The 27,250-nt window shown below is 37.0% G+C and overlaps 2 protein-coding genes across 5 annotated transcripts in view; both read left to right on the forward strand.

Annotated features, from left to right (window-relative positions):
* Window positions 1–19,622, forward strand: part of col15a1a (collagen, type XV, alpha 1a) — a 91,237-nt gene extending 71,615 nt beyond the window's left edge. For 2 of the 3 annotated variants that reach the window (XM_017479277.3, XM_017479289.3), the window contains 16 exons: window positions 102–155; window positions 318–374; window positions 1,745–1,804; window positions 1,893–1,934; window positions 4,259–4,280; window positions 4,566–4,643; window positions 4,769–4,794; window positions 5,081–5,179; window positions 8,285–8,426; window positions 8,940–9,016; window positions 10,130–10,258; window positions 10,490–10,540; window positions 12,815–12,877; window positions 14,185–14,382; window positions 14,589–14,698; window positions 18,664–19,622. In XM_017479277.3, the coding sequence (XP_017334766.1) occupies window positions 102–155; window positions 318–374; window positions 1,745–1,804; window positions 1,893–1,934; window positions 4,259–4,280; window positions 4,566–4,643; window positions 4,769–4,794; window positions 5,081–5,179; window positions 8,285–8,426; window positions 8,940–9,016; window positions 10,130–10,258; window positions 10,490–10,540; window positions 12,815–12,877; window positions 14,185–14,382; window positions 14,589–14,698; window positions 18,664–18,922 (1,467 nt within the window). In that variant the 3' untranslated portion in view covers window positions 18,923–19,622. The remainder of the gene's footprint in view (window positions 1–101; window positions 156–317; window positions 375–1,744; window positions 1,805–1,892; window positions 1,935–4,258; window positions 4,281–4,565; window positions 4,644–4,768; window positions 4,795–5,080; window positions 5,180–8,284; window positions 8,427–8,939; window positions 9,017–10,129; window positions 10,259–10,489; window positions 10,541–12,814; window positions 12,878–14,184; window positions 14,383–14,588; window positions 14,699–18,663) is intronic. The other variant, XM_017479283.3, reaches the window with a different exon arrangement.
* Window positions 19,623–26,135: 6,513 nt separating this feature from the next.
* The window catches only part of reck (reversion-inducing-cysteine-rich protein with kazal motifs), an 80,481-nt gene continuing 79,366 nt past the window's right edge, over window positions 26,136–27,250 (forward strand). Inside the window, exon 1 of one of the 2 annotated variants that reach the window (XM_017479299.3) lies at window positions 26,136–26,363. In XM_017479299.3, the coding sequence (XP_017334788.1) occupies window positions 26,294–26,363 (70 nt within the window). In that variant the 5' untranslated portion in view covers window positions 26,136–26,293. The remainder of the gene's footprint in view (window positions 26,364–27,250) is intronic. The other variant, XM_053683651.1, reaches the window with a different exon arrangement.

A 27,250-nucleotide genomic window follows, 5' to 3' on the forward strand; every position in this document is an offset into this window, starting at 1 on the left:
AGCTTGACTTCATTTGTCTGTGCACCTGTTATAAAGGCTGCAGTATTGATTAGAGCAGAGTTGTGCCTCAAGGTCATCATTTTTCTGTATTTATCAAACAGGGCCCGGTCGGACCAACGGGACCCAAAGGGGAATTTGGATTTCCTGGCCGCCCAGTAAGTTAACATAAGTTAACATTCTGCCATGCAAATTCAGCATATTTTCTTGGGCTGTCTGTGTTTAATGCAGATGTTGTGCTTCCAAATATGGTCAAATGTTCTGAGTGGGGTTAATATGGTTTGCACATTAATATTTGGACCTCTTCTGTCTTGTCGTAGGGTCGTCCTGGTCTGAATGGACGCAAGGGAGAAAAGGGAGACTCGAATGGACTACCGGTATGTACAATATCAATATCAAAGTTTTACAATATCATATTGGCACCCTTCCAGCAAATGTTAAATCGCTATGTCTTCCCTCATCATGGGGAAAATAAAGCACTCAATACAAAAAGGTGCTTGCTCACCTGCACAAGGTATGGAATGGATATGCAAAAAACATAAATAGTTACTAATGGTCGTTTTAAAAGCTACAATTAAGCTAATTGGGGTCATAATTTTTTTTAAAGGCTACAACAGTTAAACATTTACTGCAAAGATTTGCTTAATTTCTTTTTGGTTTTTTTTCATTTTTTTCTGTCCAGATGAGTTTTCACCTAATATTAATTGTGGACAATTTTGAAACTAGTGTTCTTCAGAACAAATGCACTACTCAATAATATTTCCCATGATGAAAAATATTTCATTACAATAAGACTATACAGCATCCTCATATGTTTAAGCTCAAGATGCCAATCATTGCATTGTTTTTCACTGTTTTTCACTGAATCTTTTTATTTTTGCTCATTTTCATGAAGGATGTCATTAATTCTGTGGTTCTCTCTCTATCTCTCTCTCTCTCACACACACACACACACACACACACACACACACACATCAAAGGTTCTCTTTTAGTGCTAAAATCTTATCTGAGTGTTGACAGTATTTTCAGATTTATGAACAAATCCGTCTGGTTTTCATACTCTGTCCCATCACTTTCCCTGGGACGCTGTAGCAGCGACCCTGTCAGAGACATACAATGTCTGCTGCATGCTAGGAAACTGAAGCAATATTTGAGGCTTCTTAGTGCTTTCATAATGACTTGTAATTATGCCACTTACCACGTTTGTCTTTTTCCAAAGGAGTTCTTGCACTCTAAAAGCACGAAAAGCAACTCTACAACAACAGCATGTCATCATACGGGGATAGAAAACAGCCTGTAAACATAACTGTTTACACTGTAGTTGTAGCATATATCCATGTCTATGTATCAGGAATGAGTGGATAAACTAGTTAGTTAGTTAGTTAGTTATCTATTAATCATATCAATAATATTAAAGGCATCATGTTTTAGGTCATTTTTGAGTTCATTCAATTATTTAGATCCATAATTCTGTTTCTGTAAATATTGTGCTTGCTAGACTTAATGGTTAAACATTTATTTTTGACAATTTGATTTAAAAAAAAATCAGCATTCCTTAAAAAAAAACCTTACTCTTGCTTTATTTTAGTGATTGCATAATAATTCTCTATAACTTTTATAACTTGACTATAACGTGCTATGAAATCTTAATTTCTAGTGCTTTAATTCCTAATAATAATATCACTGTAATTTCTCTCTCTCTTTCCATCCCTTCAACCTCTCTTCCACCACCCCCCTTCTGTGAAAGGGCCCACCTGGTCCCCCCGGCCCACCTGGACGTCCCGGAATATTCAACTGCCCCAAAGGAGTGAGTGTAACCTGTTCTGCTTTTCTTGCTCATACTGAACTGTAACTCAGTGACTCACCGTGTCTACTTTACCTTCACATGTTTATAGACAGTGTTCCCGATTCCTCCCCGGCCCCACTGTAAAACATCCGTAAGTGACGTGGGTCTTGAGCTGGTGTTCAGACTCAACCCCGTAGTTTCACACTCGCTGTGTGTCTCACTCCTGATATATGGTGCATTTGTCAAAATATAGTCTAGTGTTGATTGAATCAATTGAATGAAATGTAAGGTAATCCTGATTAAAGGAATAATCCAGTGTTTTTCAACATCATAATTTCTACCTTCTTGATCTGTAGTGCATGTAGAATTGCTGCAAACAATCATTTAGACATGTTATACAGTACTGAGAAAAGAACAGAAAAACTATTTTTTTAAATGCTCGCTTATAATGGAAGTCTAAGGGCAGCCTGTAAATATTTAAAGATATATGAAGCGCCTATTTTTGTAGAATTTGTTTACAAATTTTTCAATGAAAGTTGAATACAGCTCTAAGACTGTATTATTCATCCTTTTGGAGATTTAGTAAATTGGCTGTATGAGTCTGATGTCACGAGGATACCCCAAATCTTTTGGGAAAGCGTAAATAAAAATCGGAAATGCTTTTTACTGCATTGCTGTTTTGATCAGATGTTTTGTCATATCTGTCACATCCTAAGACATTGATGGTTACTGATTGTAGTACAGAACATCGTTTTTAAATTGTGCGATACAGTCACATATTTTAAAAGTTCAAAAACCGCCCTTAAACTTCCACTATGAGAACATTTTGAGTGAACTCTTCTCAGTATAGGGATGATTGTCTGTGGTAATCACACTGGATAGAGATTAGGTGTGGGGGAAAAAAAACTTTAGTGTTGCTTTAGTTTCTTTTGTCTCATTTCTCCATTTTGGCAAAACACCATATTGTTTGTCTTTTGTCCTTCATCTACCCTGCTTCATACCATCGCATGAAGTTTTACAATTTGAAGTAGCTGTAGATCAGATATGTCTTATCCACACAAAAAACAGTGTGGCTGAAGGTTTTTATTTTAGCCAAGCTGGAAAACACGTGATATATCTCATAGAAAGGTATTTAATGAATAAGAAAGAAGAATTAAATGTGAATCAATTGGTCCTGCTTGATTGGAAGGCAAACCTACAGAACGCTGGCTATTTGGATTAAATTGGACACCTTTGTTGTTGTAGAACATCTGAAGTCTGTCTGTGTGAGTTCAAAAGTTCAGTTTGATTGTGAAAACAAGTCATTATGGGCAATGTCTGAGAACTGTGTAAACCCTTGAGCGAGTGATATCATTTACGTGAAATTTAATTTAGGCTTTTCTTTTCTTTAAAGCTCATAATCCAAAGTCCTGAAGGACTATACAGCTTAGACTGTTCCTTGCTTTAGCAATTTGAAGTTAAAACAGGACTGGTGAAGCAGGGAAAACATTACAACAGTGTAAAAATGTGGATCTCTTTGCCTAATAACAAATAGTTTGAAATGCAAATTTGTGCCCAGGTTCAGTCAATCATTGAACTTGCACAGAAATGAAAACCCCTTAAAACCTGAAATGCATCAGTGATGAGCATGTTGCATGACAGGGAAACATGGTATGAGTTTTCTGCTCATTTTGTGATGAACTAACAGAGTGTGATCATGACATTTTCCCTTTAATAACCAAATATATTCACTAAATGTTGAATATTATATGTCCTCTTGTGTCATAGACAAGAAGTGGAAGTGGAAGTTGAAATTTCAAATGCTTGTGATTAATTTGACTTCTAATTTTCTGTTTCTTCTGTATGTAATGTGGTCCAGTACCGCTACAGTACTACCTCAATAAAATAAAATAAAAAATGGAATTTGAAGACACATATAGTGTATTGACACGTTGAGTTATTTTGGAGATCAATTCATAATAAGCATCAACTAAAATGAGTGTATACATTTGTGAAAGAATTACGGCTTAAAAGCATTTTAAGTTCAGACTTAAAACAATTACAATGCTTGTGATTGGATTTTGCTGTGTACAAAGAGTCTAAGGTGGACTATCCAAGCAAAACGTTACCAAAATGCATATGTGTATGAGATTGAAATACTTTCAGATAGATAGAGAGATAGAGAGATAGAAAGAAACTTGTTTACTAAACCAAACTGGCTGCTACTACTGAAGAAACAGCAACGCCACTGTATTTTGTCTTATGAAAAACATGCGTGTGCCTAACACAAGTGTTTTATGTTTGAGCATTCCCTTTTTTCTTCTCCATGGACTAAATGTCCTGTTTGTCCAGTGCATGATTTCTATCCCATATGGTTTCACTCTAAAATCATTCTGTTTGGATTAACACTACTTTGTTTACTACCGTTCAAGTTCTGCCCTTCATCTTGACCTGTAATTCTTTGTGTTTTTCTCCCTTTTTTTTGGGTTTGCACAGATCAATGGCAATTCTACTGCAGGTTAGTTTTCAAATCCTGCTGATTTACTGTCTCTTTGATTACTAGACTGTTTCATTTATTGTTCAAGCTGACATGACGTGAAGAAAAGCATAATTTTTAATGAAGAACAAAATAACAAATGTCATTAGCACTTTCTATTTTTCGCTTAATCTCTGATTTCAGTAAAGTAATAACTCTTCTCTCCTTGAACTTCAAAATAATACCAATTTTACAAATAGTGGCTTTTTGCTCAGTCCTCTTTTTTTTTTGTTGTTGCTGCTTGCTTTCCCCATTTGTCTCCTAAAGAGGGAGCCAGCTGTTCAACATCTGGAGCCAAAGGGGAGAAGGGTGAAAGGGGTCTTCCTGGCCCTCCAGGTCCCACAAGTATGTCACTTTCTAGTGTCCTTAAGCACTACATATGTAGTGCTCCACATTAAGTCTTTTCTTGTATTTATTTGTAACATTGCGACATTATGAGTGTGTTTATGAACTTTTTGTCCCTATCACAGTTCCTATGCTGGGTGCAGGCACCACGGTGAGTTGGAGACATCTAATGATCTCGCTTTTTTCATGACTTTTCATGGTCACCAGATCATGACTGAATGAAAATGCAATAGAAGTCTTAACCTGCATAACACCCTGTGTTTTGTCTGCATTTACTCAAAAAATGCTTGTGTTGTTATTTTACATGTGCATATATTCTATGTGAATAAGTTTACATTCTTTGTGTGTGTGTGTGTGTGTGTGTGTGTGTGTGTGTGTGTGTGTGTGTGTGTGTGTGTGTGTGTGCATGTGTGTGTGTGTGTGTGTGTGTGTGACAGGGAGAGAAAGGTGACCATGGCTTCCGGGGCGGGAAGGGAGAGAAAGGCGAAGCTGGGATGCCAGGACCACCAGGGATGCCTGGAACAACTGGATTGGTGGTCAGTAAACACACACGCACACACACACACACACACACACACACACACACACACACACACACACACACACAAACATATTTTTTTGTGAGGACCAGGTGATTGTGAATACATTTGACGTTATCACTGTTATGACATTTAGTCCATTTTGGCATCATGTAGGGCCATGTACATATGTATACACACACACACACACACACTTTAGAAAAAAAGGTGTAAAACAGTATTTTTGCAGTAATTGTAAGGACATTTGACAATCTCTTATGATTGTAGGCACATGTGGGCCTCACAAAGGCATAAAGGGTTAAATATATCTAAAGACACACTCACACACACACACACACACACACACACACACACACACACACACACATACACACACACACAAACACATGCACCCACTTACAGTAAAAAAAAGTAAATAAAGTTTATAATAAAAAAAAAAAAAAAACAGTACAAGCACTTTTGTGGGGACCAGGTGATGGCGAGGATATTTAATACTGTCCTACAGTTGTGAAAACATCTGTCCCCCCCTCTCCCCAATATGAGGCCACCCCTCCCCTCCGCACCCCCAACAACACACACAAACTATATATAGACTCTGATTCCCCCTGAATGGTGGCCTGTCCCCGTATCTCCTCAGTATGCCTCCTCCTTTTATTTATTTAAGTTTATTCTATTATATATACATAACTTTTTCTTTTTTCTCCCCTCTCTTCTGCTTACTCTACAGCTTGCCTTACATATATATTTATATACACACTGAATAGAAATGTACATGCACAACACAACCTCACACCTACACTTCACGTAATCACATGCACCACATACCTGTTTTGTTTGTTTTTGGCGTATTGTTTTGTTTGTCCTGTATTGATGTTGTTGTTCTCACATATTTTGTTCTTATAAAAAAATGTTCACATCAAACATCAGAATGGAAAAAAATAAAAGAACAAACTGTATGTACACACACATTATACAGACCAGGTGATTGTGAGGACATTTGATTCTATGCTGTCACTGTGAACACACGTGTTCCTTTTTGGCCTCACGAACAACTAAAAAGATGTACACACACTATCTCTTGCTGTCTCTCTCTCTCTCACACACACACACATACACACATACACACACACACACATACACACATGTACTCACATACACACATACTCACACTCACACACACACACACACACACATACACACATGTACTCACATACACACACACATACTCTCTCTCTCACACACACACACACACACACACACACACACACACACATAGTGCTGTGAAAAGCACTGTGCTGTGATCTGCTGATTTCTTCTGTGTTTGTGTACATCTCACACTAAATAGTTTTAGATCTTCAAAAGAAATACAATATAAAACAAAGGCAACCTGAGTAAACGCACAATACAGTTTTTATTTTATTTTTTTATTGAAGCAAAAAAGTTATCCAACACCCATCATCCATGTGAAAAACTAATTGCCCCTTAAACTTAAAGTCTTGTTGTGCCACCTTTAGCAGCAAAAACTGAAACCAAACTTCTAGGACTAGGATTTACTCGTATGCTTTGGATCATTGTCTTGCTGCATAATCCAGTTGTGTTTGAGTTTCAATTTACGGACTGAAGACTGGACATTCTCCTTTAGGATTTATTGGTAGAAAGCAGAATTCATGTTTCCCTCAATTACTGCAAGTTGCCCAGGCCCTGAAGCAGCAAAGCATCCCCACACCATGTAACCCTTCCAAGATTGATGTATTTCAATTACCTTATTCCTCATCATTTCTGGAATTTATTTCAGCTTTGGCATAGTGTGTTACTGGGTAAGACCTTTTAACCAACTTCATGCTGTTGAAAAAGTTCTATTTAAGTGTTGATTTGATTGAACAGGGTTTGTTGTAATCAGGTCTGGCTGTGTCTAGTCCAGCTGAACACCATTATGAATGCAGTTTCATAGATTTAGGAAATTAGTAACTACAGGGGCAAATACATTTTCACACTGGCCCAGTTGGTATTGGATAACTTTTTTTTTGCTTCAGTAAATAACATTATCATTTAAAAACTGTATTTTGCATTTACTCAGATTGCCTTTGTTTGATCTTAGATTTTGTTTTAATTTCTGAAACAATTTAGTATGAGATTATACACAAAAGCAGAAGAAATCACTAAAACTTTTTCACAGCACTTTACTTTAGAAAAAGATACTTAAGAAACAGTCATTTTTTGAGGGCATTTGGTACCATCCTATCATTGTGAAGATTTGGTCCTTTTGGGGGGTAAATACACACACACACACACACACACACACACACACACACACACACACACACACACACACACACATTTTTGTGCAACATTACATTTGTCTTGTAAATCAGCTATCCATATAGATAATTCCATTTTGAAAAGACTGACCTTTCCTGATAGATTGATTGCATGTTCTTTTATCCTCTTGCCTTGCTCTCTATCTCCCTTTCCCATCTCTCTGATCTCTCCCATCTCCATTTTTCTGTTTTGTTCTCCTGTCTGCCTTACATTTTTTCCCGTTTGTCTCTGCCTCCCACTTTCAATCTTATTTCTTCATATCTGTATTTTTCCTCATCAAACTCACCCAATTTCTCTCAACTGTATGCTCGTTTGATCTTTTTTGTGTGTGTGAGACTTTGGAAATTTATGATTGATGTTCCTTTGTAAAAAATAATTGCCTGATGACAAGCTGCCTTAAATTTTTTTTTAAGTGCTCCGATTCCTCGTGTAATTAGAAATGGATGGGTTGGCAAGCCTTTATCTAGAGATTAAAAAGAATCCAGGCAAAACAAATAAAAAAAAAAGAGAGAGATTCAAACCACTATGAAAATAATGGCAGAGTGCACTTTGTAGAGTGGGTCTCTTCGCTTCATAAATTCGAATTTAAATGGTGTTACAAGCAGCAAATAAATTACTCCCTGTTTGTACTGCTATCAGAGAACAGAAATCTCCTGGGTTTACTATCAGCATGAAAGAATTTGTTCTGGTGGCAATAGCTTATAAGTAATTTGTAAATTATTAATGATCTGCCATAGTAAATAATTAGTAGCAACTTTGTAATGTTCTTACTTCTCTCTGAAGGGACCTAAAGGAGATTCAGTCATTGGGCCTCCTGGTCGTCAAGGACTTCAGGGCCCACCCGGTTCTCCTGGTATCGGAAGACCTGGCACCACCGGACTCCGAGGCCCACCTGGACCTCCTGGACCTCCTGGCTATAGCTCTGGTAAGACGTTAGAGCTTAATACAAACTTAAGCTCTCTTTGGTGTTTTCTAGGCTCAGTATTGAAACAGATATCTCAGAAAAAATTCATTGTCCATCTGTACACCATCTGAACTGTAAAGGATTATGCTTTGTACTAGACTCAGTGATAATAATTGTTTTGGATGAAGGACCAAATCAATGCTCCTATCAGCCAGCATGATTTAAAAAAAGTCCTGATGATACTGTTAACGTATTAAACTCCCAGAACTTGTTGCCATGTCCACACTCAGTCCTCATTCCTCAGTTTGTAACTATACACTAAATAAATACTAGTCATCTGAATCTATGCATAACGAAATAATCAGCTTAGACTTTAAGGGGTTAAACTTCCCTTTCTGATGATGATGATGATGATGATGATGCATGCCGGTTATGAGGTATCAGGTGGTCTCTTAATGGAAGTCATGGAAGCATCAGGAAATTCTGTATCTTAATAATAAACAGACTGATACTAAAGTATTTTTGTGATTTCAGCTGCTGTTATTCCTGGCCCACCTGGGCCTCAAGGTCCTCCTGGTCCACCAGGACCAGCTGCTGGTGGCTCTGGCTCAGTGAGTGACACTCATCATCACACGCCATTAACCTACAACACTAAGGGCCATATTCACAGATGAGTTACACCCTCGTAGTGAGGAGTTAATAGTAAAATTGGACAAATTTGAATTCAGATCTCAGGCATGACTACAGACTTACGCACTACTCAGACTGTTGCAGAGGAGTTGTACATGAGGGATGGAGTTTGGCAAAAACATAGGCATGTCTCAGTTATATGTAATTCTGACCTTCAATTCAAGTCGATTTTTCTTTCATGATGTTGACAGTTTGCATTTTCTATCAAATAGTTATTTTTTCGGGGCTTAATGGCACGTGTTTTTTTTAAAAGATGATTGTCTAGACCCTATTGTAGAGCTGTCTCTGATGAGTCTACTCAAGAAAACTCTGGCAACCTCAGAAACGTGAACTACAAGCAAGAATCTGAATAAACAGCCCAGAAGATCAACTTAAGCAACCGCATGAGTCGATTCTGAATACAAGGAACTTTCCCTGCTTAAATGTTGATGTATCTTTTGAACTTAAGTTGTCAAAACTGAATATGGCCCTATGTTACTGTCCCCTTAAAGCCTATAACATCCTGAACTGTTGTTGCTAATGTAGTCCCTTCAGTATTGGCCACTGGCTTTTAAATAATGTAAAGATATGTTACATAAACTGGGTCAAAAAAGGCCTAAAATTTACAAGCCAAATGCTTGAAATTATGTTATATTATATTATATTATATTATATTATGTGTTGCATTTTTTTTTTTCATTTTTAACAATGGTTACAGAAATCTGCATATAATGCAAATAATTATCAAATTATTTGCTTCAATATGTTCTTTGATGTATTGAATTACTTAATTTAATCAATATTAAGTTATCAATATCATTAAGTCAATATGTAGCCTAATAAACTGCTCATAATGTAATATTAACTTATTACATGTTGGGTCTATACCAGGGGTGTCCAATCTTATCTGGAAAGGGCCGGTGTGGGTGCAGGTTTTCATTCCTATTGAAAGATTGGACACCCCTGGTTTAAACAGTTGCCATACCTACAGTAATATACAAAATATTGCATCTGTGTGCTGTGACTCTAACGAATGTATGATGTTGTTATTTCAGGTAAAGAAATACGCAAGTCTCTATGCCATGAAGCACGAGCCGTATGCGGTTGAAGAGGGAACATTTTCCATGGTTACAGATACGAGTAAACTCTACCTCAAGGTCCAAGGGGGTTGGAGAGAGATTCAGGTAATATTTTACTTTTCTTTATTCTATCATATGTATATTCTGTATCAGTCATTCTGTATCATGTCTTGTGTCGGAATGTTTTTGGTACAATATTTCCTAACATCCAGTCACTGTATCAATATCAGTACATTAAAAAATAGCTATTATGAGTTACTGTGAAACAGTTCATGAATGAAGATGTATCTAATGTTAAAAACTAGCTAACTATGTTTTCTTTTTTTTGTTTCCTAGCTTGGAGGGTTGATTGAGGTGAATTCCCCTACTGTCCTTTCACAAGATGATGTAAGTTCCAGCATGTTGTCTTTCACTGAAAACAGCACTTTTTATAGACAAAATTTTGTTTTGTGTGATGTGGGTAAAGAATGCAGCAAAAAATGTGGACCTCAACAAGTCCAGTTTCTCCTTAGGAGTAATTTCCAAACAGCTGAAGGTACCACATGCATCTGTACTAACAAATGTGTGCAAATATAAAAAATCTTGGGACCATACAGACACAGCATCATTCAAGAAAGAGGCACCAATTAAGTCCCAGGGATGAATGAACTTTGGTCTGAAAGGTTCACCTGAACCCCAAGACAACAACAAAGGAACTGGTCAGACAGTTAGAGGCATCAGGTACCAAAATATGTACAGCCACCATTAAGATAGTCTTACAGCCTCATGGCCTTAAAGGCATGTTGTGCAAGGAAGAACATGGTCTTACTTATGGTCATTTTTTGCCAGTCTTACTCTAAGACTGGCAAAAAATTTCAGACTGAAGTTTGCAGGTGACCACTTGCCTTTTGGAGGAGTGTTCTGTGGTCAGATGAATAAAAAGTTTTACTGTTTGGCCATAATAATCAATGCTACTGTGCTGTGAAAAAGTATTTGCTCCCATCCTGCTTTCTTCAGTTTTTGTGTATATCTCATACTAAAGAGTTTTAGATCTTCAAACGAAATACAACATAAAACAAACTCAACCTGAGTAAACACAAAATACAGTTTTTATTATTTTTTTATATTGAAGCAAAAAAAAGTTATCCGACACCTATCACCCATGTGAAAAACTAATTGCCCCCTTAAACTTAAACTCGGGTTGTGCCACCTTTACCAGCAATAACTGCAACCAAACGTTTCCGATATCTGGAGATCAGCCTTTCACAGCACTGTGGCGGAATTTTGGCCCACTCTTCTTTGCAGAACTGCTTTAGTTCAGCCACATTGGAGGGTTTTCGAGCATGAACTTCCTGTTTAAGGTCCTGCCACAGCATCTCAGTTGGTTCAAGTCAGGACTTTAACTAGGCCAGTCCAAAACTTTAAATTAGCTTTTTTGAGCCATTCAGAGGTGGACTTACTCCTATGCTTTGGACCATTGTCATAAAATTAAAATCTGGTTGTGCCACCTTTAGCAGCAAAAACTGGAACCAAATGCTTCCGATAACTGGAGAGCAGTCTTTCACTTACTTCTAGGACTAGGACTTACTCCTGTGCTTTGGATCATTGTCTTGCTGCATAATCCAGTTGTGCTTGAGTTTCAACTTACAGACTGAAGACCAGAGATTCTCCTTTAGGATTTTCTGGTGAAGAGCAGAAATCATATTTCCCTCAATTACTGCAAGTTTCCCAGGCCCTGAAGTAGCAAAGTATCCCCATACCATCACACTTCCACCACCATGCTTAACTGTAGGTATAATGTTCTTTTTGTGGAATTCTGTGTTTGGTTTACGGCAGATATAACAGGACCCCTATCTTCCAAACAGTTCCACTTTCGACTCATAAGTCCACAGAACATTCTCCAAAAAGGTTTGAGGAAATTCAGAAATTCAAATTTCACCTCACCTCTCTTCCATGGATGCATTTGATGTTGTCCTTGGCTCTTTTGTGACTTGCTGGATGAGTCGTTGCTGTGCTCTTGCAGGAATTTTGGAAGGTCGGCAATTTCTGGGAAGGTTCACTACTGTGTCGAGTTTTTTTTTGCCATTTGGAGATAATGGCTCTTACAGTGGTTCTTTGGAGTCCCAGAACCTTTGAAATAGCTTTGTAACCCTTCCCAGATTGATGTATTTCTGTACATTTAATTAAATTGGACAACCACAGGGGGGCATGGTCAGTTAGTGGTTAGCACGCTTGCCTCGCACCTCCGGGGTTGGGGGTTTGATTCCTGCCTCCCCCCTATATATGCAGAGCTTGCATGTTCTCTCCATGCTTCGGGGGTTTCCTCCAGGTACTCCAGTTTCCTCTTTCAGTCCAAAGACATGTGTTGTAGGCTGAGTGTCCATAGTGTGTGGAGGGGTGTGATTGTGTCCTGCAATGGATTGGCACCCCATCCAGGGTGTGACCCTGTTTAGGATAAGCAGTACAGAAAATGGATGGATGGGACTACAACTTTTTTTTAGTGCTACTTCTTTGTAATTTTGGCTTTAACATAATATCATAATATTTTCTGCGGGATACTTTCTGGAAGATACATGATAGTGTTTTAAATGACCAAAATGTACAGTCTATACACATCAGTTAAAGTGTGTTTACTCACTTTAAACTTTTTCATCTTAAAAATTGTTCTCTAATCCTCTTTAGGCTCACCCTTTAATATTGGCTCCTCGATTCAGCAATACTCCTAAAATTCACACAGGAAGTGCGGTAAGAATGGCCGTCTTTCTCTGACTATTCTTTTCTTTTCAGCTAAAAAAAAATACATGATATTGTTATTTGTTATGGTTTTGTGTGAAGCTTGTAAGGGGAAAAAATCATTGGTTTAATTCTAGCTTGTATTTCTGTGGTTTCCAAGGTTCCTGTTTTAGACTATAAATTATGGTGCTGTCCATCCAGCGCTGTTGTAGAACGTCCCAGCTAGTCTAAGTTTATTTTAGTGGTTAGCTCAATGGCAGGTCCATTTGAATAATGGACGCTCCAAAGCATAAGTATACAAAAGATGAAGAGAATCTGACAAATAGCACCTTGCTGTGTTTTAGCACGTGTTTAAGAGACCTATTTTTGTGTTTCAGCGTGTTGGTATGTTTGTCATGCTTCATTACAATTTGATCACTCCTGCTATAAAGTGTATAAGTGTAAGGAATAGTGCAAAAGTCTTATGCAAATGTTTGCACTCCCTTAAGCAACATTTATAGCAAGAAGACACAATGTGCTAGATTTACATTTACATATGTAACGAAAATGAATAAGGTGGATTATTTACTCTTTCATCATTTTTCCCCGAAAATGCCTTGGGAGGAGAAACTGAATGTACATAGATTAAGTACACATTGTCCCGTCAAAATAGAATCGCACAGTTATTTATGACAGAAGCATAGGTTTAGTGGTTTTTGTTTTGAATTAACTTGTTACAACCTACTGAGATAGATATTAGATTTTAGTCCTCCCATCTAATATCACGGCCAACCATCGTTGAACTGGTTTTAATGTTCAGCCCGCTATAGACCACCATTCTGCACATTCTTCATGACATATCTGACATACCTTCTTCAGATCAGGTCTGGAGCCTTAGAGGGACATGACAAAACGTTGGATTGTTTCATTTTTAATATTTTTACATTTATATTTTTGTTTTGTAGATAAATTGTAAAATAGAGGTGTATTTCCATTTTTTCATTGAAACAGCTTTTCAGCGTTTCACCACCTCAATTACTTTTAGATTGGCAATTTTCTCCACATTTATTTAGCCATCTGTACTTGACATATTATTATACACTGTATTATACACTGAACTTGTGATTATTTGGTAAAAATGGCTGTTTAGCATATGATGAATGCAATCCAAAACATAACTATTTCAATCATAAGATTTCAAGCTAAATATCACACATAATGTATGTGTGTCAAAAAAAAAGAAGAAAAAAAAAGAAGAGCAGATATAAATGTAATCAAAATGTAAAATGAATCTCATATTTCATTACGAGACTAATCATTTAGGTAAATATGTCTCACAGCTCAGGCTGGTTGCCCTCAACACACCACTGACTGGGGACCTGGGCTCCATCCACTCAGTGAATAAGCAGTGCAGACTACAAGCTCAGGCCATGGGCATCCGAGACGAGTACAGGGCTTTCCTTTCTCACCACCTACAGGACCTGATCGACATTGTGCAGCCACCCTACCGCACCAGCTTACCCATTGTTAACCTCAGGGTGAGCCACTTATCTTCTCTGATATGTAGATGTGTTTTAGTAAGAGGGGAGGGGTGTTCAAAAGCAGGAAAAACTAAATAGCGACCGTTTGGAGATTTAAAGCTATTAAAATCTATTCCAGTTCATATTTTCTTTGGTTTGAGCTGAAAATATTTTCTTTTCCTCATAACAGTACATTAAATAAAGTGTCTATCCTATTTTTGCAGGGTGAAGTTCTGTTTAAAAACTGGGAAAGCATCTTCTCCAATCACATTCTCCCCGGTGGGATCCCCCTCTACTCTTTTGATGGACGAGATGTGATGAGTGATCCTTTCTGGTCAGTTAATTTTAACACCATTAACACCAGTTAACACCTAGAACTAGTTTGTTATAAGAAATATGTAAAGGGACAACTAGCCAGTGCAGCTTATATAGAATGTATGTCAAATGGGCTGATGTTTTGTGCATCGATGAAGACCTTAGCTGTAGAGTTTTGAATATATTGTCATTTAGTGTGGTATACCAGGAAGATAAATAAAAAGGAGTGGTACTTATATTAATTAATTTACATTTACTCATACGTCTGAAGCTTTTATCTGAAGTGAATAACAAATTGAGGGTTAAAGGCTTGGTAAACCCAACAGTGTCAGATTGGCAGTGCAGGGTTTTGAATTCACAAGATTCCAATCAGTAGCTGAAAGTTTTAACCACTGAGTTACACTTGCTATGTATTAAATTTCTGAGAGGTACTAATTCCTTATGGTTATTATAGCACGTCATTTATATATTGGCTAAAACAATATAATATTTCTCCTTTAAACAAAATGATGAGTCTATGTTCATAGACTTTTTTTTTATTTCAGCAACAAATGTACAAACGTATTTACATTTGCACAATGTGAATGTTGTATTTGCATCTTATTACGCATTATGGATGTAACAGAATATGAATACATTATTCAGAATGAGCAGATAATTAGCTTTAAAATGGATTAAAAATACAGAATTAATTTGGAATACTAAACAGATAAAGATGACATGATGGCATTGTCGAAATTAAAAAATAAATGTAAAAAAAAAAAAATGACCATAGGTGGCTCTGGTGTAATTTGAAGAGTGGATTAGGAAAGATGTGTCCACATAATGTTATACAGAGGGCAAAGTTCTTTTTTCCAATATCTCTGCAGTAAAAAACCCATCTATTGCAGTTCCCGAGCTGTTCCCCTAAATGAAAAAAAAATCTGGCTTGCCCAGCCACAAGCTTGGGCTTCACTTATCAATTTTTCTTCCCCATTTTTCCACCACTGTATTTTGCAGCTAGTTTTGCCAGTTCCTTCTCTGTTTACATCTATTTATACCCGTGGGTGGTAAATATAGCTACTCGTACCATGCATCCGTGGCTACTGTGACAGTAGAGCTGCAATTGTGGTTAGCAAATCCTCTTTTTCAAGCTGTTTGTGAAACCTGATGTTTTTAAGCGATATGACAGCTCTGGTTTCAGTAAGTTGGCATGAATGTGCATGAATATGCTGTTGATGAAATCTAAGTTCATTGTCTAGGAGTGTCTTTTTGTACAGCTAGGAGCATTGAACTACTGCAGTCTTCTCTAATAAAGCCTAGCCTGCATGTGTGTTGTATTAGTAGAAAATGGTTACTAACAATTGTGAACACTGGATTATGACAGATAGAAAAAAGTCTAGACAGCATTTTATTCATCCTGTGCTGTTCCGAAAAAGATTTTCCCAACGAAATATTACCATGTACGTGCCAGTGAACACCATGTTCTTTAGGTTTTTGCTAGGTTCATATTAAGTCATGAACAGATTTCAAACTCCTGTTAGAAGTGGGGTTTATTTTACTGCTTGTATATTGAGCAACCGTCTTCTTTCTGTGGTCAGTCATTGGTTTCACTCCTATGTTTTGGCAAGTTAACCATCCCACTGGACTGAACCTCTGAATTTGATTGATGTGTTTCACGAAACCTTTGGCCACAAGGGGGCAATAATAACTATGTTGTTATACTAGATTATACACTTTGAATGGTATCCATGGAAAACATGGCAAATCAACTTGTGACATTCAGTTCAGTCATGAAAACCAGATGATTTATGCCTTAAAAATCAAATTTAGCGACCTTGATTACAGTTCATATAAGGGTTTTTGGTATAATTTGTAAATGTGCATGTATTTCTGTACATTGTCTGTTTAGTCTCACATTTTACAGCTGCACATTTCAGACATTAGTCACAAAGTCACAAAAGTCAAACAGTTTGTGCATCTGAAAGAGTTTTTGTCCAGATATGCTACATATATGAGCCTTAAGATCAGAGATGAGAAGTAGCACAGTACTACTTCTTTGTTACTGTTAAGTGTACTTGAGGGTTTTTTCTTTCTTTCACCAGTTTACTGTTGAATTTTACTTACTATGTTTCAAAAGAAAAGTCTCTGCCTTCTTCTCAATACATTGTCAAACACTGCATCAGTGTATTTCTCTATAATCATATATTTGTAAAATATGACTAAATATCATCTGACAGTCCTGATGAGTCAATCTAAATTCCTAACAAATTTAAACTTTAACAAATGTGAGAGCAAAAATTAGACATAATACCCATCACATCAATCTATCTGCTGCTATGCATGATTTATTGCATAATTTATTACTGATTTATAAGTGTGTGATTTGATGCCTTTTTCTTTTCCAAATCTTTCTTGTATATTTACATTCATAAATGTAAGATTTTAAGAGTTGAGTGAAGTTGTACTTCCACTTTTACTCAACTGTTTATGTAGATAATTAGTTGCGCTTTTACTTAAATAAATAATTTGGATATTGTACCACTTCTGGATGTGAAAAATGCAAGAAAACATATGATCCAACATATATGATCACATACTCGATTGGAAATTGTAGTTTCACTGCATGAACACTATACACTATACTTGTGATTCAGATATGAATAAATACAGATATAAATAGGAGGAGCACTATTTAATTTTTGGTTTTAGAACGTTTTCCAGAAAGCTTCACAGGACATCTGGTTGAGAATAGAGATGGGAATGGGATCCCATGGTATGCACAAGTAGGAGGAATTTACTTTCATGCGTGTGAGAACAAGTGGACAAATAGAAACTATGCTCATTAATATGAATATGATGCACTGCGTAATGCTTTCACAACATCGTTATATTTGTCTAAGTTGAACGTTCAGATGCTCCATAGTGAATGCGAATGAATCATGGTTACGCTATCACATTCTGCAGCATTGATTCGTCAAGGAAACGAAAGTTTGTTCCTGAGTCAAACAGGATATGCTGTTGCTGCTTAGTACCCCTACCCCACCCCCACCCATCCCAAAATTGGTTCAGACTGTCATCTACTCCACCAATCAATGTGTTCCTTTGGGGGGAAAAGGAGGAGGATGGAAATTCCTCATTTGAGAGACACATCTCTTTTATTTACACATCTACATTGTCAGTAAATAAAATGCCTTTTTTCATTGAAAACGTCTAGGATATTATTGTAATAAATGCCTATAACTTGCAAAGGGAATGTTAGATAAAGACAAAATTTTATTTGGAACTCTAAAACATCCAGGTATAACTTTCTAAAGAAAACAAATCCTAACTTCAGGAGGTTTTGTTTAAGTTCACAGTTAAAAACTCCAACTCGTTTCTGCCGTTTTTCTAAAACCTCTGGATGATTCATCCATTCTCAAACAAAAATAAAACTTAGAATTGGGACATTAAATGAGCTAGATTGAAAACTAAAGTTTTCCTGTTTGAAATGATATATGGCACTTATTGCTGATTGCTAGAATAGGTTAGAAAAAATAATACAGGAGGATCAGATTTCCCAAAAATCGTTCTAGGTCTTTAAGGGTTAAATGTCATTACTACAGTAGTTTGTTTAAATTCATTAGAAAATATCTCCAGTAGGTGCATACAAAAATAATAATTGTGTGAGCAGGATACAAAAAAAACCCTACATCTCTAGTTGAGACTAATTATGAATTCGGATGATATAGCTGATGTTGAGGAACCATCAGAGTCAGATGCTGATTCTGCTGCCATTTCTACCAATGGAGTTTCTCCGGTGTCTTCCAGGACTTCTGTGGGCATAGTGATTCCTATTTGTTTGTTTGTTTGTTGTGGCTTAAACCCTTCTGGTTTAGGCCACACCCACTTCTGGTTTAAATCCAAATACACATACATGCGTTATTCTCTGCATTGGTATTCATATTTGTGTTTCTCTGCATTTGCACTGATCTATTTGTGTTTCCTTGCACGGTCTCTCTGCAGGCCACAGAAGGCCATATGGCATGGTTCATCAGAGAGGGGAAGGCGTCTTGAGGATAAGAACTGTGAGTCCTGGAGAGCTGGTGACATGGCCATCACGGGCCAGGCTTCTTTCCTCTACAGTGGCCTGCTGAATCAGCAAACCCGTAGCTGCTCCAACCAGTTTGTCGTTTTGTGCATCGAGACCAATCCCAACCAGAACACAGTCAACGAACTCAAACAGGCACAATATCGCCACAGACGCTGGCATTACAGATATTGACATCTACACCAGAAAACCTCTGCAATTAACACGTCAACATTTCAGAAGGTGTAAATATCTGTACGCTGATAAAAGGCCATGTCATTGAGAAGCTAATGAACCATCAGTGAGAGCCATTCTCAGGTTTTGAGCACATGGACATTTAGTAGCAAAGCCATTTCTCTCACAGTGTAAAGCTGCATGATCACCATGTTTAAGCAGAGGGACGCACCAGACTTCCAATCCCTACAAGTCATTTTGATGCACTGTATTTTCATTTTTCAGTTTTTGGAAATTCATAGATGTCTTTTTTTTTCTACTTCACATCATCTTTTCTTTTCGAGTAGCAAAAGATGTCAGTATTTAATTTAATTTCAGTGTTTTATTTATACTTGACCGCACATAATCTAAATATGTCCAAAAATTGAGGATAAATATGTAATTTATAGTTTCAGTTGTTCAGATGAAATCTGCTCCTGTTTCTTGCCTCTTTTATGAAAGAAGAATTTCTACAGCCTCTCTATTGATCAAATTATATTCCATTTTTTTAGTTTCTGGAAATGTGACTGCAGATATTTTCTTTTTCCAGAGAGCAATCAAGTCCTCATTTTCCGGTGTTTCAGTTTTTAGGCCAACAATTTGAGCAGTGGTTAGTGGTAAGAAGTAAGGAGTATTCTTCATTTTCACTGGTGCTTATTGAATAAAATCTCTTTTTCAAATATATTGTCTATGCTGTCATGTGTTTAACCTTTCATTGTGTAAACAAAAATTCAGCTTTGCCTTATGAGGGATCTTAATACCATTAAAGCCTATTGGCACAATGCAATGAAAAAACCATGCAAATGTTTCTAAAAGTATTAATTATGAAAAAAAAAAAAGTTGTTTCTGAAGATGTAGTAAAATATATTTAGATATATAGTAAAAGTGTCAACTTGAAATAGCTCTCTAATTGACCAAGGTTTAAAATTTAAAATGGCTCCAGTAACTTTTTATAACTTAACCCTCCTATTATCTTTGGGGTCAATTTAACTCCATTCAATGTTTAACATCTGTAAATACTTGATTGACATAAATTTATTTTTGCTTCAGATTTAATGACTTTTCCTAATTTAACAGGGACAACTCTGTAAGCATAAAATTAACATGATATTTTTTCAATGTCCTGTACACATTTTGTAGCATCTGTGTTCTTTAGGGTCAATTTGACCCCAGGCTCTTTTAGCTGTATAAAACATGAGAAAAATTTTACACACATTTGTTTTGGTTGTTTTATTGAGGTTACTAACATGCTATAATTTTACATATTCAATATACAGTTGCAATCAAAATTATTCAGCCCCGATTGCAAAGCAGGTTTATTGTCAAAATGTACAGACTTTCAGCAGTTTGCAATGAACAAGTCAAACAAAAGCAATTGAAATAGTTCAACACAATGAATGCTTCAAGTGGTTTCCAGAATTTAAATGAAAATGCAACTTATAATGATTTCTCCAGTTTCAAAATTATTCAACCCCCTGAATAGAATCCAGCACAAATATACAAAACAGGTGTTATCTCAAGCACACCTGATGTAACTAATCAAGGGCTTCATTAGTTGCACCAGGTGTGCTTGAGCTGGAACACGTGAAATACCTGAACTGACTAAGGGTAGAAAATGTATGAAATACCTGGACGGGGAAGAAAAAGGAAGCGATCAATGGCTGCAAGCAGATTTCTGAGAAGGCAGGTTGTGAAAAACCCTCGAGTGACTGCAAAAGACCTGCAGCAAGACTTGGTGACAACAGGCACTGAGGATTCAGTGAGCACTGTACGGTATGTACTAAATGCAGAAGGTTTTCATGCCAGAACTCCAAGACGTTCATCACAACTGACCAAAAAGCACAAGAAAATTAGCTCAAAATCATAGAAATAAGCCACAGAAGTTTTGGGATTCTGTTCTGTGGAGCAATGCAACAAAACTGGAACTTTTCGGCATGATGGATCAGCGGTATGTCTGGAGGAAGAAGAATCAAGAAAGAACACACTGTCCACTGTCAATGGTTTATATAAAGGGCTATTTAAGTAGTCAACAAAGTCACATAAATTACCTGAGACATAAATCTTTGTAAAATAAAAATAAATAAATAAATAAATAAAATCATATTCTGGAGGTTTAAATTGCTGGGGTCAAAATAAAAATTTGATCAGATTTGAGGGTAACATCAGGGTTAAAGGCATACCTTCCATCTAAATAGATTACATGAGAAATATTTCCGGTGTACGAGTGTTTACATGAGGCTGTCTCTGTCAGTTTGACCTCAGGTGACCTTGGTGTTGTGTCTCTGTCCTGGATAAATAAATTAACTTAAAACTAATGGCAACTCTTACACTGGATGACTACCATGATTTCAGCTAATTGCTTTGCCATTTTATAGGCAGGTTTGCACCTCCTATAAACAGCATGTAACAGAGAGTCATGGCAGTGCCACTGGTTGGCAGTAGAAACTGGGTTGGCATTGTATTTGGCTGTTGTAAGGCCATTTTGGTGAGGTTCTGAGGTTTACCTCAGACTTTAATCACTGCACTCTTATATCACCTGCCAACAAGCATCACACTGCCCATAAGCTGATGTTTTGCTTTTTTGTTGTTGTTGTTCTTTAAAAAAAAAAAAAAAAAAAAACTTCAAAAACACCAATCCCTTTCAACTGTCTCATCACCCCAACATCTTAGCTCATCTTTGTTTTGCATTAGTCTTTCATTTTTTTCATTTTCTTGGAGCTATTTGCTGTTTCATAATGAACCTACTACAGCAATTATATCAGGACAACTGACAGCATTTACATATAAAAAAAAAATGCTTTTAAAAGAAATATTCAATAAAGTAACATTTATTTCAGATGCTTTTATTTGCTGTTACATTGCACTGTTTTCATTTACTAAAATTGCTTTTTTTTTTTTGTTTGATGTTGTAGTTGCAGATTTTGTTTTACCCCAACAATGATTTGGATCCCCATAAAAATTAATAGTTACATTTTTGTAGTTTTAACTAAAATTGTTTACATTTTTATTCAAGAATGTAAAGAAATGAGCTGCTGAGTGAATGTTTTAATTATTAAGTTTTGTGAGATGGAGCAAGGATGAATGTGTGTGTGTTTTTATTATTGAGGTTGGGGGTATTTAATATCTTAAGGGGGTTAGAATCTATATGCAGATTTGTCTTTGTGGGAAACATTGAAGAAGGAGGAGGAAAATAGCTTTTTTTGCTCAAAGAGCTGAGGTTATGCTTAGGGTTAGGCATCGCATTACTAATGAGCATTAATAATTTCATTATATGGCCAAAAGTTTGTGGACATCACACCCAGATGTGCTTGTTGAACATCCCATTGCAGATTTAGTCCTCTTCTTTGCTGTGATAATGACCTCCACTTTTCTGGGAAGGCTTTCCACTAGATTTTGGAGCGTGGCTGTGGGGATTTATGATCATTCAGCTACAAGAGCATTAGTGAGATCAGGCATTGCTGTTGTGTGAGGAGTTCTGGGGTGCCGTTGGCGCTCCAGTTCAGTGGGTTCAGTGGGGTTCAGGTCAGGACACTCAAGTTTGTCCACTCCAACCTTCACAAACCATGTCTCCATGGAGCTCGCTTTGTGCACATGGGTCATGTTGTCATGTTGGAACATGTTTGGGCCTCTTAGTTCCAGTGAAGGGAAATTGTAATGCTACAGCATACAAAGACATTCTCTACAAGTGTGTGCTTCCAACTTTATGGCAACAGTTTAGAGAAGAACCAAATATTGGCGCGAAGGTCAGGTGTCCAAAAACGTTTGGCCACATAATGTGTGTCAATGGAAAGTTTTCACAAGAAAAGTAAGACAAACGTTTGCATGTATGTGTGTCTGGGAATAACACTGACAGGAAGACTGACAGTCCGACTCATCAACGATTCTCAGCCTTCATACTTGGGTCAGCCCTCACTGTCACATGAGGATAACTGGAGGACTTGTAAAAAAAAAAAAAAAAGTATATTGAAAATGTTTATTAATTAAATGATTTGGGTAAACAAATGCCTGGCAGAGGTGAAGACATAAGGGTGCTAAAACTATACTGAAGAATAAAGAATGCACTTTTTACAAGTGTTTTTGGTTGAACTTCATATATTGGGTTTTAATGTCTAATGACTTCACAAATGATTTTTATACTGTACACCTGGGGGTTGTGGAATTCATATAGGAAGTAAGGGATTCTACAACAATCAAGCATTGCGAAAAGATTAATGTAATTGGGAATAGAGTTACATGAAAAATAAACTCACACAAACCATCATTTGAATTCAGAAAGCATCATCACATGACCATTTAGATTCATTAAAAACAAACATTGCATAATTAATCAACGGGATAACAATAACAACAATCTTCCTATTACAATCTATTCCATGTTCAATCCGACGAGTTTATAGGGTACGTGTAGTGCCACATTGAATTAGACACATATGAATGAAACTAGGTTGTGCGTGGGTTTCTTTTTCAATGTGTTTATGCTGTTTGAACATTTTTAGGTATCCCTTCTGTATGTGGCTAGTGGAAAGCTGCAGTGTGAAATCCCTTCCTCTCACGGTGAGGGTGACATTTAAACTCCATCAGAAGGGGACTCCTCGGCTTTCATTAGTCTCCTGCTCTATGATTAGGCAGCTGCCTCAGCCTCATTAAAGTCTAATGAGGGATATGCTCGGCTCTTCATATGAGGTTTCCTCTGTCTAAATATAGCCCAAACTCTATACTGGTGGTGGACCCAGGTCTACCAAGGGTGAGCGACTCTACACGTGTAAGCCACATTGAGGAATTAGTGCCACTTCCTGAGCTTCTTTCCTCTCTTTCAAGTTGGAGCCGGTTCATAGCCACAACAAAAATTGTGGTCATAAGCTATAATTAGAACACTACACAGGATGTGACAGCATAGTGCCTTAATGTAGATGGGTCTGTATGACATTTGTGTTTAATTAAATTTAATGTGAGTCAGTTATTTGTTGTTCAGTCTTATTCTGAGACTTGAAAAAGTTGTTTTATGTAGTTGGCGTTTGTTACCCAGGTTAGATGTGGCATACTTTCTGTAATTACATCCTGCCAAAATATAGCCTTTTATTGACAACTAAAAATCAATATGTCATTAAAGTATGTAATGTAAGGCCACATGTGGATATAGAGTCCAGCAAATGGGGGGAAATTAAAATGTGTGTGTGTGTGTGTGTTGGGGGGACCAAAGTTATTTTGAGGGTTGGACAGATACATTAAAATGTCATTCTAAAGTGTTACCACTATTATTAAAATACGATGGCGAATCAAATGAAAACCTTATATACAGTGCATCCGGAGAGAATCACAGCGCTTCACTTTTTCCACATTTAGTTATGTTACAGCCTTATTCCAAAATGGATGAAATTCATTATTTTCCTCACAATTCTACAAACAATACCCCATAATGACAACATAAAAGAAGTCTGTTTGAATTCTTTGCAAATTTATTAAAAATAAAAAACAAAAAAAGGACATGAATTTCCGGATGCACTGTGTGTGTGTGTGTGTGTGTGTGTGTGTGTGTGTGTGTTTATATATATATATATATTGCATTGTTTATTGCAAGGAGGTGTCACAGGTAAAAGTGTATCAGGTTTAGGTAGCAGTAGAAGGGGCCAACGGTCCAGTAGTGCCTTTTTACTTCTGCATCTACAAATGTAACTGTTTGTACTGTTTCTGTTTTATGTCATTTTTAAGGTTTTTGTTTGACTCACGCTCATACATACCAAATAATGACCATGTATGCCTCATAAATCATGTTAAACCTCAAACTCTGATAGACTGGTAGGTCAAACAGCGTCCATTTTGCTATGCAGGCACAGAAGCTAAAAATCATTTGAATCATTTATGCACACTGTTGATGCTGATTCAAAATGCATTTTGCACCTTTGTACCACACTTGTGTTTTGTTATCTTAGTGTAGTTTACATTTGTATTAGCAACTGATGACAGGGATAGAGAAATGAGAACATGAGTTTCTAAACTCATTTGCAGCTAGATCAGCCAATTAGCTCTGTGAGCCAGAGGAGCAGGAATGGTCATGGAGATGTCACAGGATAGCCTTGGGCACTATATGATGAACTGCCTGCAACATAAGGCTCATTGTGTGTAGCAGACCCAGTGTGTTGATTCAATTATAGTTCCTCAATCAAAGAATAGAATAAAATGATTTGCTTCACAAAACTGCAAAAAGAGGTTCTATTGCACAATAAAAAACAGATTAGTATATTTTATATTAGATTTTTTGAACACTTAACTATAGCAACAATCATTACCGCCATTACTTTCCTCAGTTATCTGTAAATTAAATTATGCTATAATTAATTTTTGAACATTCACATAGATTTTAGTGCTGAAAGTATAGCTCTAGATGACAGAAGGTTTAACCTCTTTATCCTGCTCAGGGTCACAGTGAAACCAGAGCCAATCCCTTGAACACTGGGCAAAAGGCTGTAGAATTCATAGTGGATGGGGTGGCAATCCATCGCAGGGTACCACGCACACATTCATTTACACCATGGGTCAATTTAGCATAACCAAACCACCTACCTGCATGTTTTTGGACAGTGAAGGGAAGACATGGCTGCTTGGTAGCGCTGGAGCTCAAACACATAACCTTGTGGTCAGTAGACCAGAGCCTTAACCATACTAAACAGTATGTTAAACTAGTACTCCAGCATCTACTATAACACCAAACAACCTACTTATTGTGTCCCACCCTGCTAAAAAAAAAAAAAAAAAACAATAGAAAGGGTCACAGAAATTCTAATGGTTTCCACTACAAATACAAACCATTACAAACCATCAGCTAACCACTAAAACCATTAATCCTTAATGCTATTCACTGGACATAACATGCCACCAATAAAAGGCATCAAATGACCAGTACAGTGACCCACAGGGACCATTAAAGTTTCCATTAAAAACAATACAATTTCCATTATAACCATTAAAACTATTACAAACTCTCTGAGAGGTTATTTTTCCAGCAGGAAAGACACTATATTACAGTTCTAGACAGCATATTAAACTAGTACTCCAGCATATATTATTGCTTTGTGTAGTCTGATCTCGCCTGCTGTTTAGAAGTACAGTATAACGACTGGAACCAATACGCATGCGCAGTCCGGTCCAGCCCATCTCTTGTAGGCGGCCTGTGTGTGTGTGTGTGTGTGTGTGTGTGTGTGTGTGTGTGTGTGTGTGTGTGGAGCACGGAAGAAAAAGCCGCAAACACACTGATGTAGAGTTATCTGCCCGGGGGAGATGTTCTCATGGAGCTGGTCACACCGACAGCGTCTCGTTTGTGTTTGACTTCACCATGCACTTTAGGACTTCAATAAGATGCGTGTGTGTTGTCAGATAATCATTTTGCTTCTCGCCTGCAACTTCTGCGCATTCGTTTATACTCAGGGTAAGTCTGTTTTGGGTTTATTGCACTCTTCTGCACCGATTAAAGTTGTGCTGTATCACTTTGTGTGAAGGGAAAGTGATGAGTAATAAACCTGTGACTGTACCTCAGGAGTGTTTTTTTACTCTAGATTCCGTTTGGGAAATATCTGGGCTACTTTTGTGTTGATTTGGTACAGTTCGTGTATTCTACAGACCGGATATTTGTGTTGTACTACTATAGAATTGAACATAACACATACAAAAACAAGCAAGGTTGAGAATAAATATGAATGATGTCTTTATTAAAGTGTATGAAGGCGGAGTTTCTATGGCCGGTGTCCGTTATTCCGTCGTCATTCCTCCGAGCGGTTTCACACAGAGCTGACAACTCAGTCAAAAAGTCCAAAATTACACTCTGAACGCTCAGCTCCAACTACACAACATTAAACCAACACAATAACACCTAAAAACGTTTGATAATCTTCTTATTTTCCGTTAAAAAAAAAAAAAAGCAACTTCGATAGCCTGTAATACTGAGCTAATGCTACCTTCACGTGCCGTCGGAATTATTGTGAATCTGAGTTTCCGATCTAAATGCTATGTATGAACGTCGTTTCAAGTCGTAATTACACTCTGTTATGGATCTTGACCAAAAAAATTTTCACCCAGGTTTATAATTTGTCACTATTAACGTTTTATCACGACGGAGGTTCTGTATTATCTTTGTTTTGTTATACTTTTAGTAGTCCAATCACTGATTTGATAGTGGTTTATATCTAGCTGCACCCATGAGTGCATTATGTAAAATTGTTTTTACAGTATTGGTTACATGTTAGAAAGATACCAAATGACTTCCGGTTGGATCATTTGGAAATCGTAGAGATTTGAGTACTTGAATGTAAGTAGCGT

The sequence above is a fragment of the Ictalurus punctatus genome, chromosome 1, assembly GCF_001660625.3.
Source record: "Ictalurus punctatus breed USDA103 chromosome 1, Coco_2.0, whole genome shotgun sequence".
Lineage (NCBI taxonomy): Eukaryota > Metazoa > Chordata > Actinopteri > Siluriformes > Ictaluridae > Ictalurus > Ictalurus punctatus.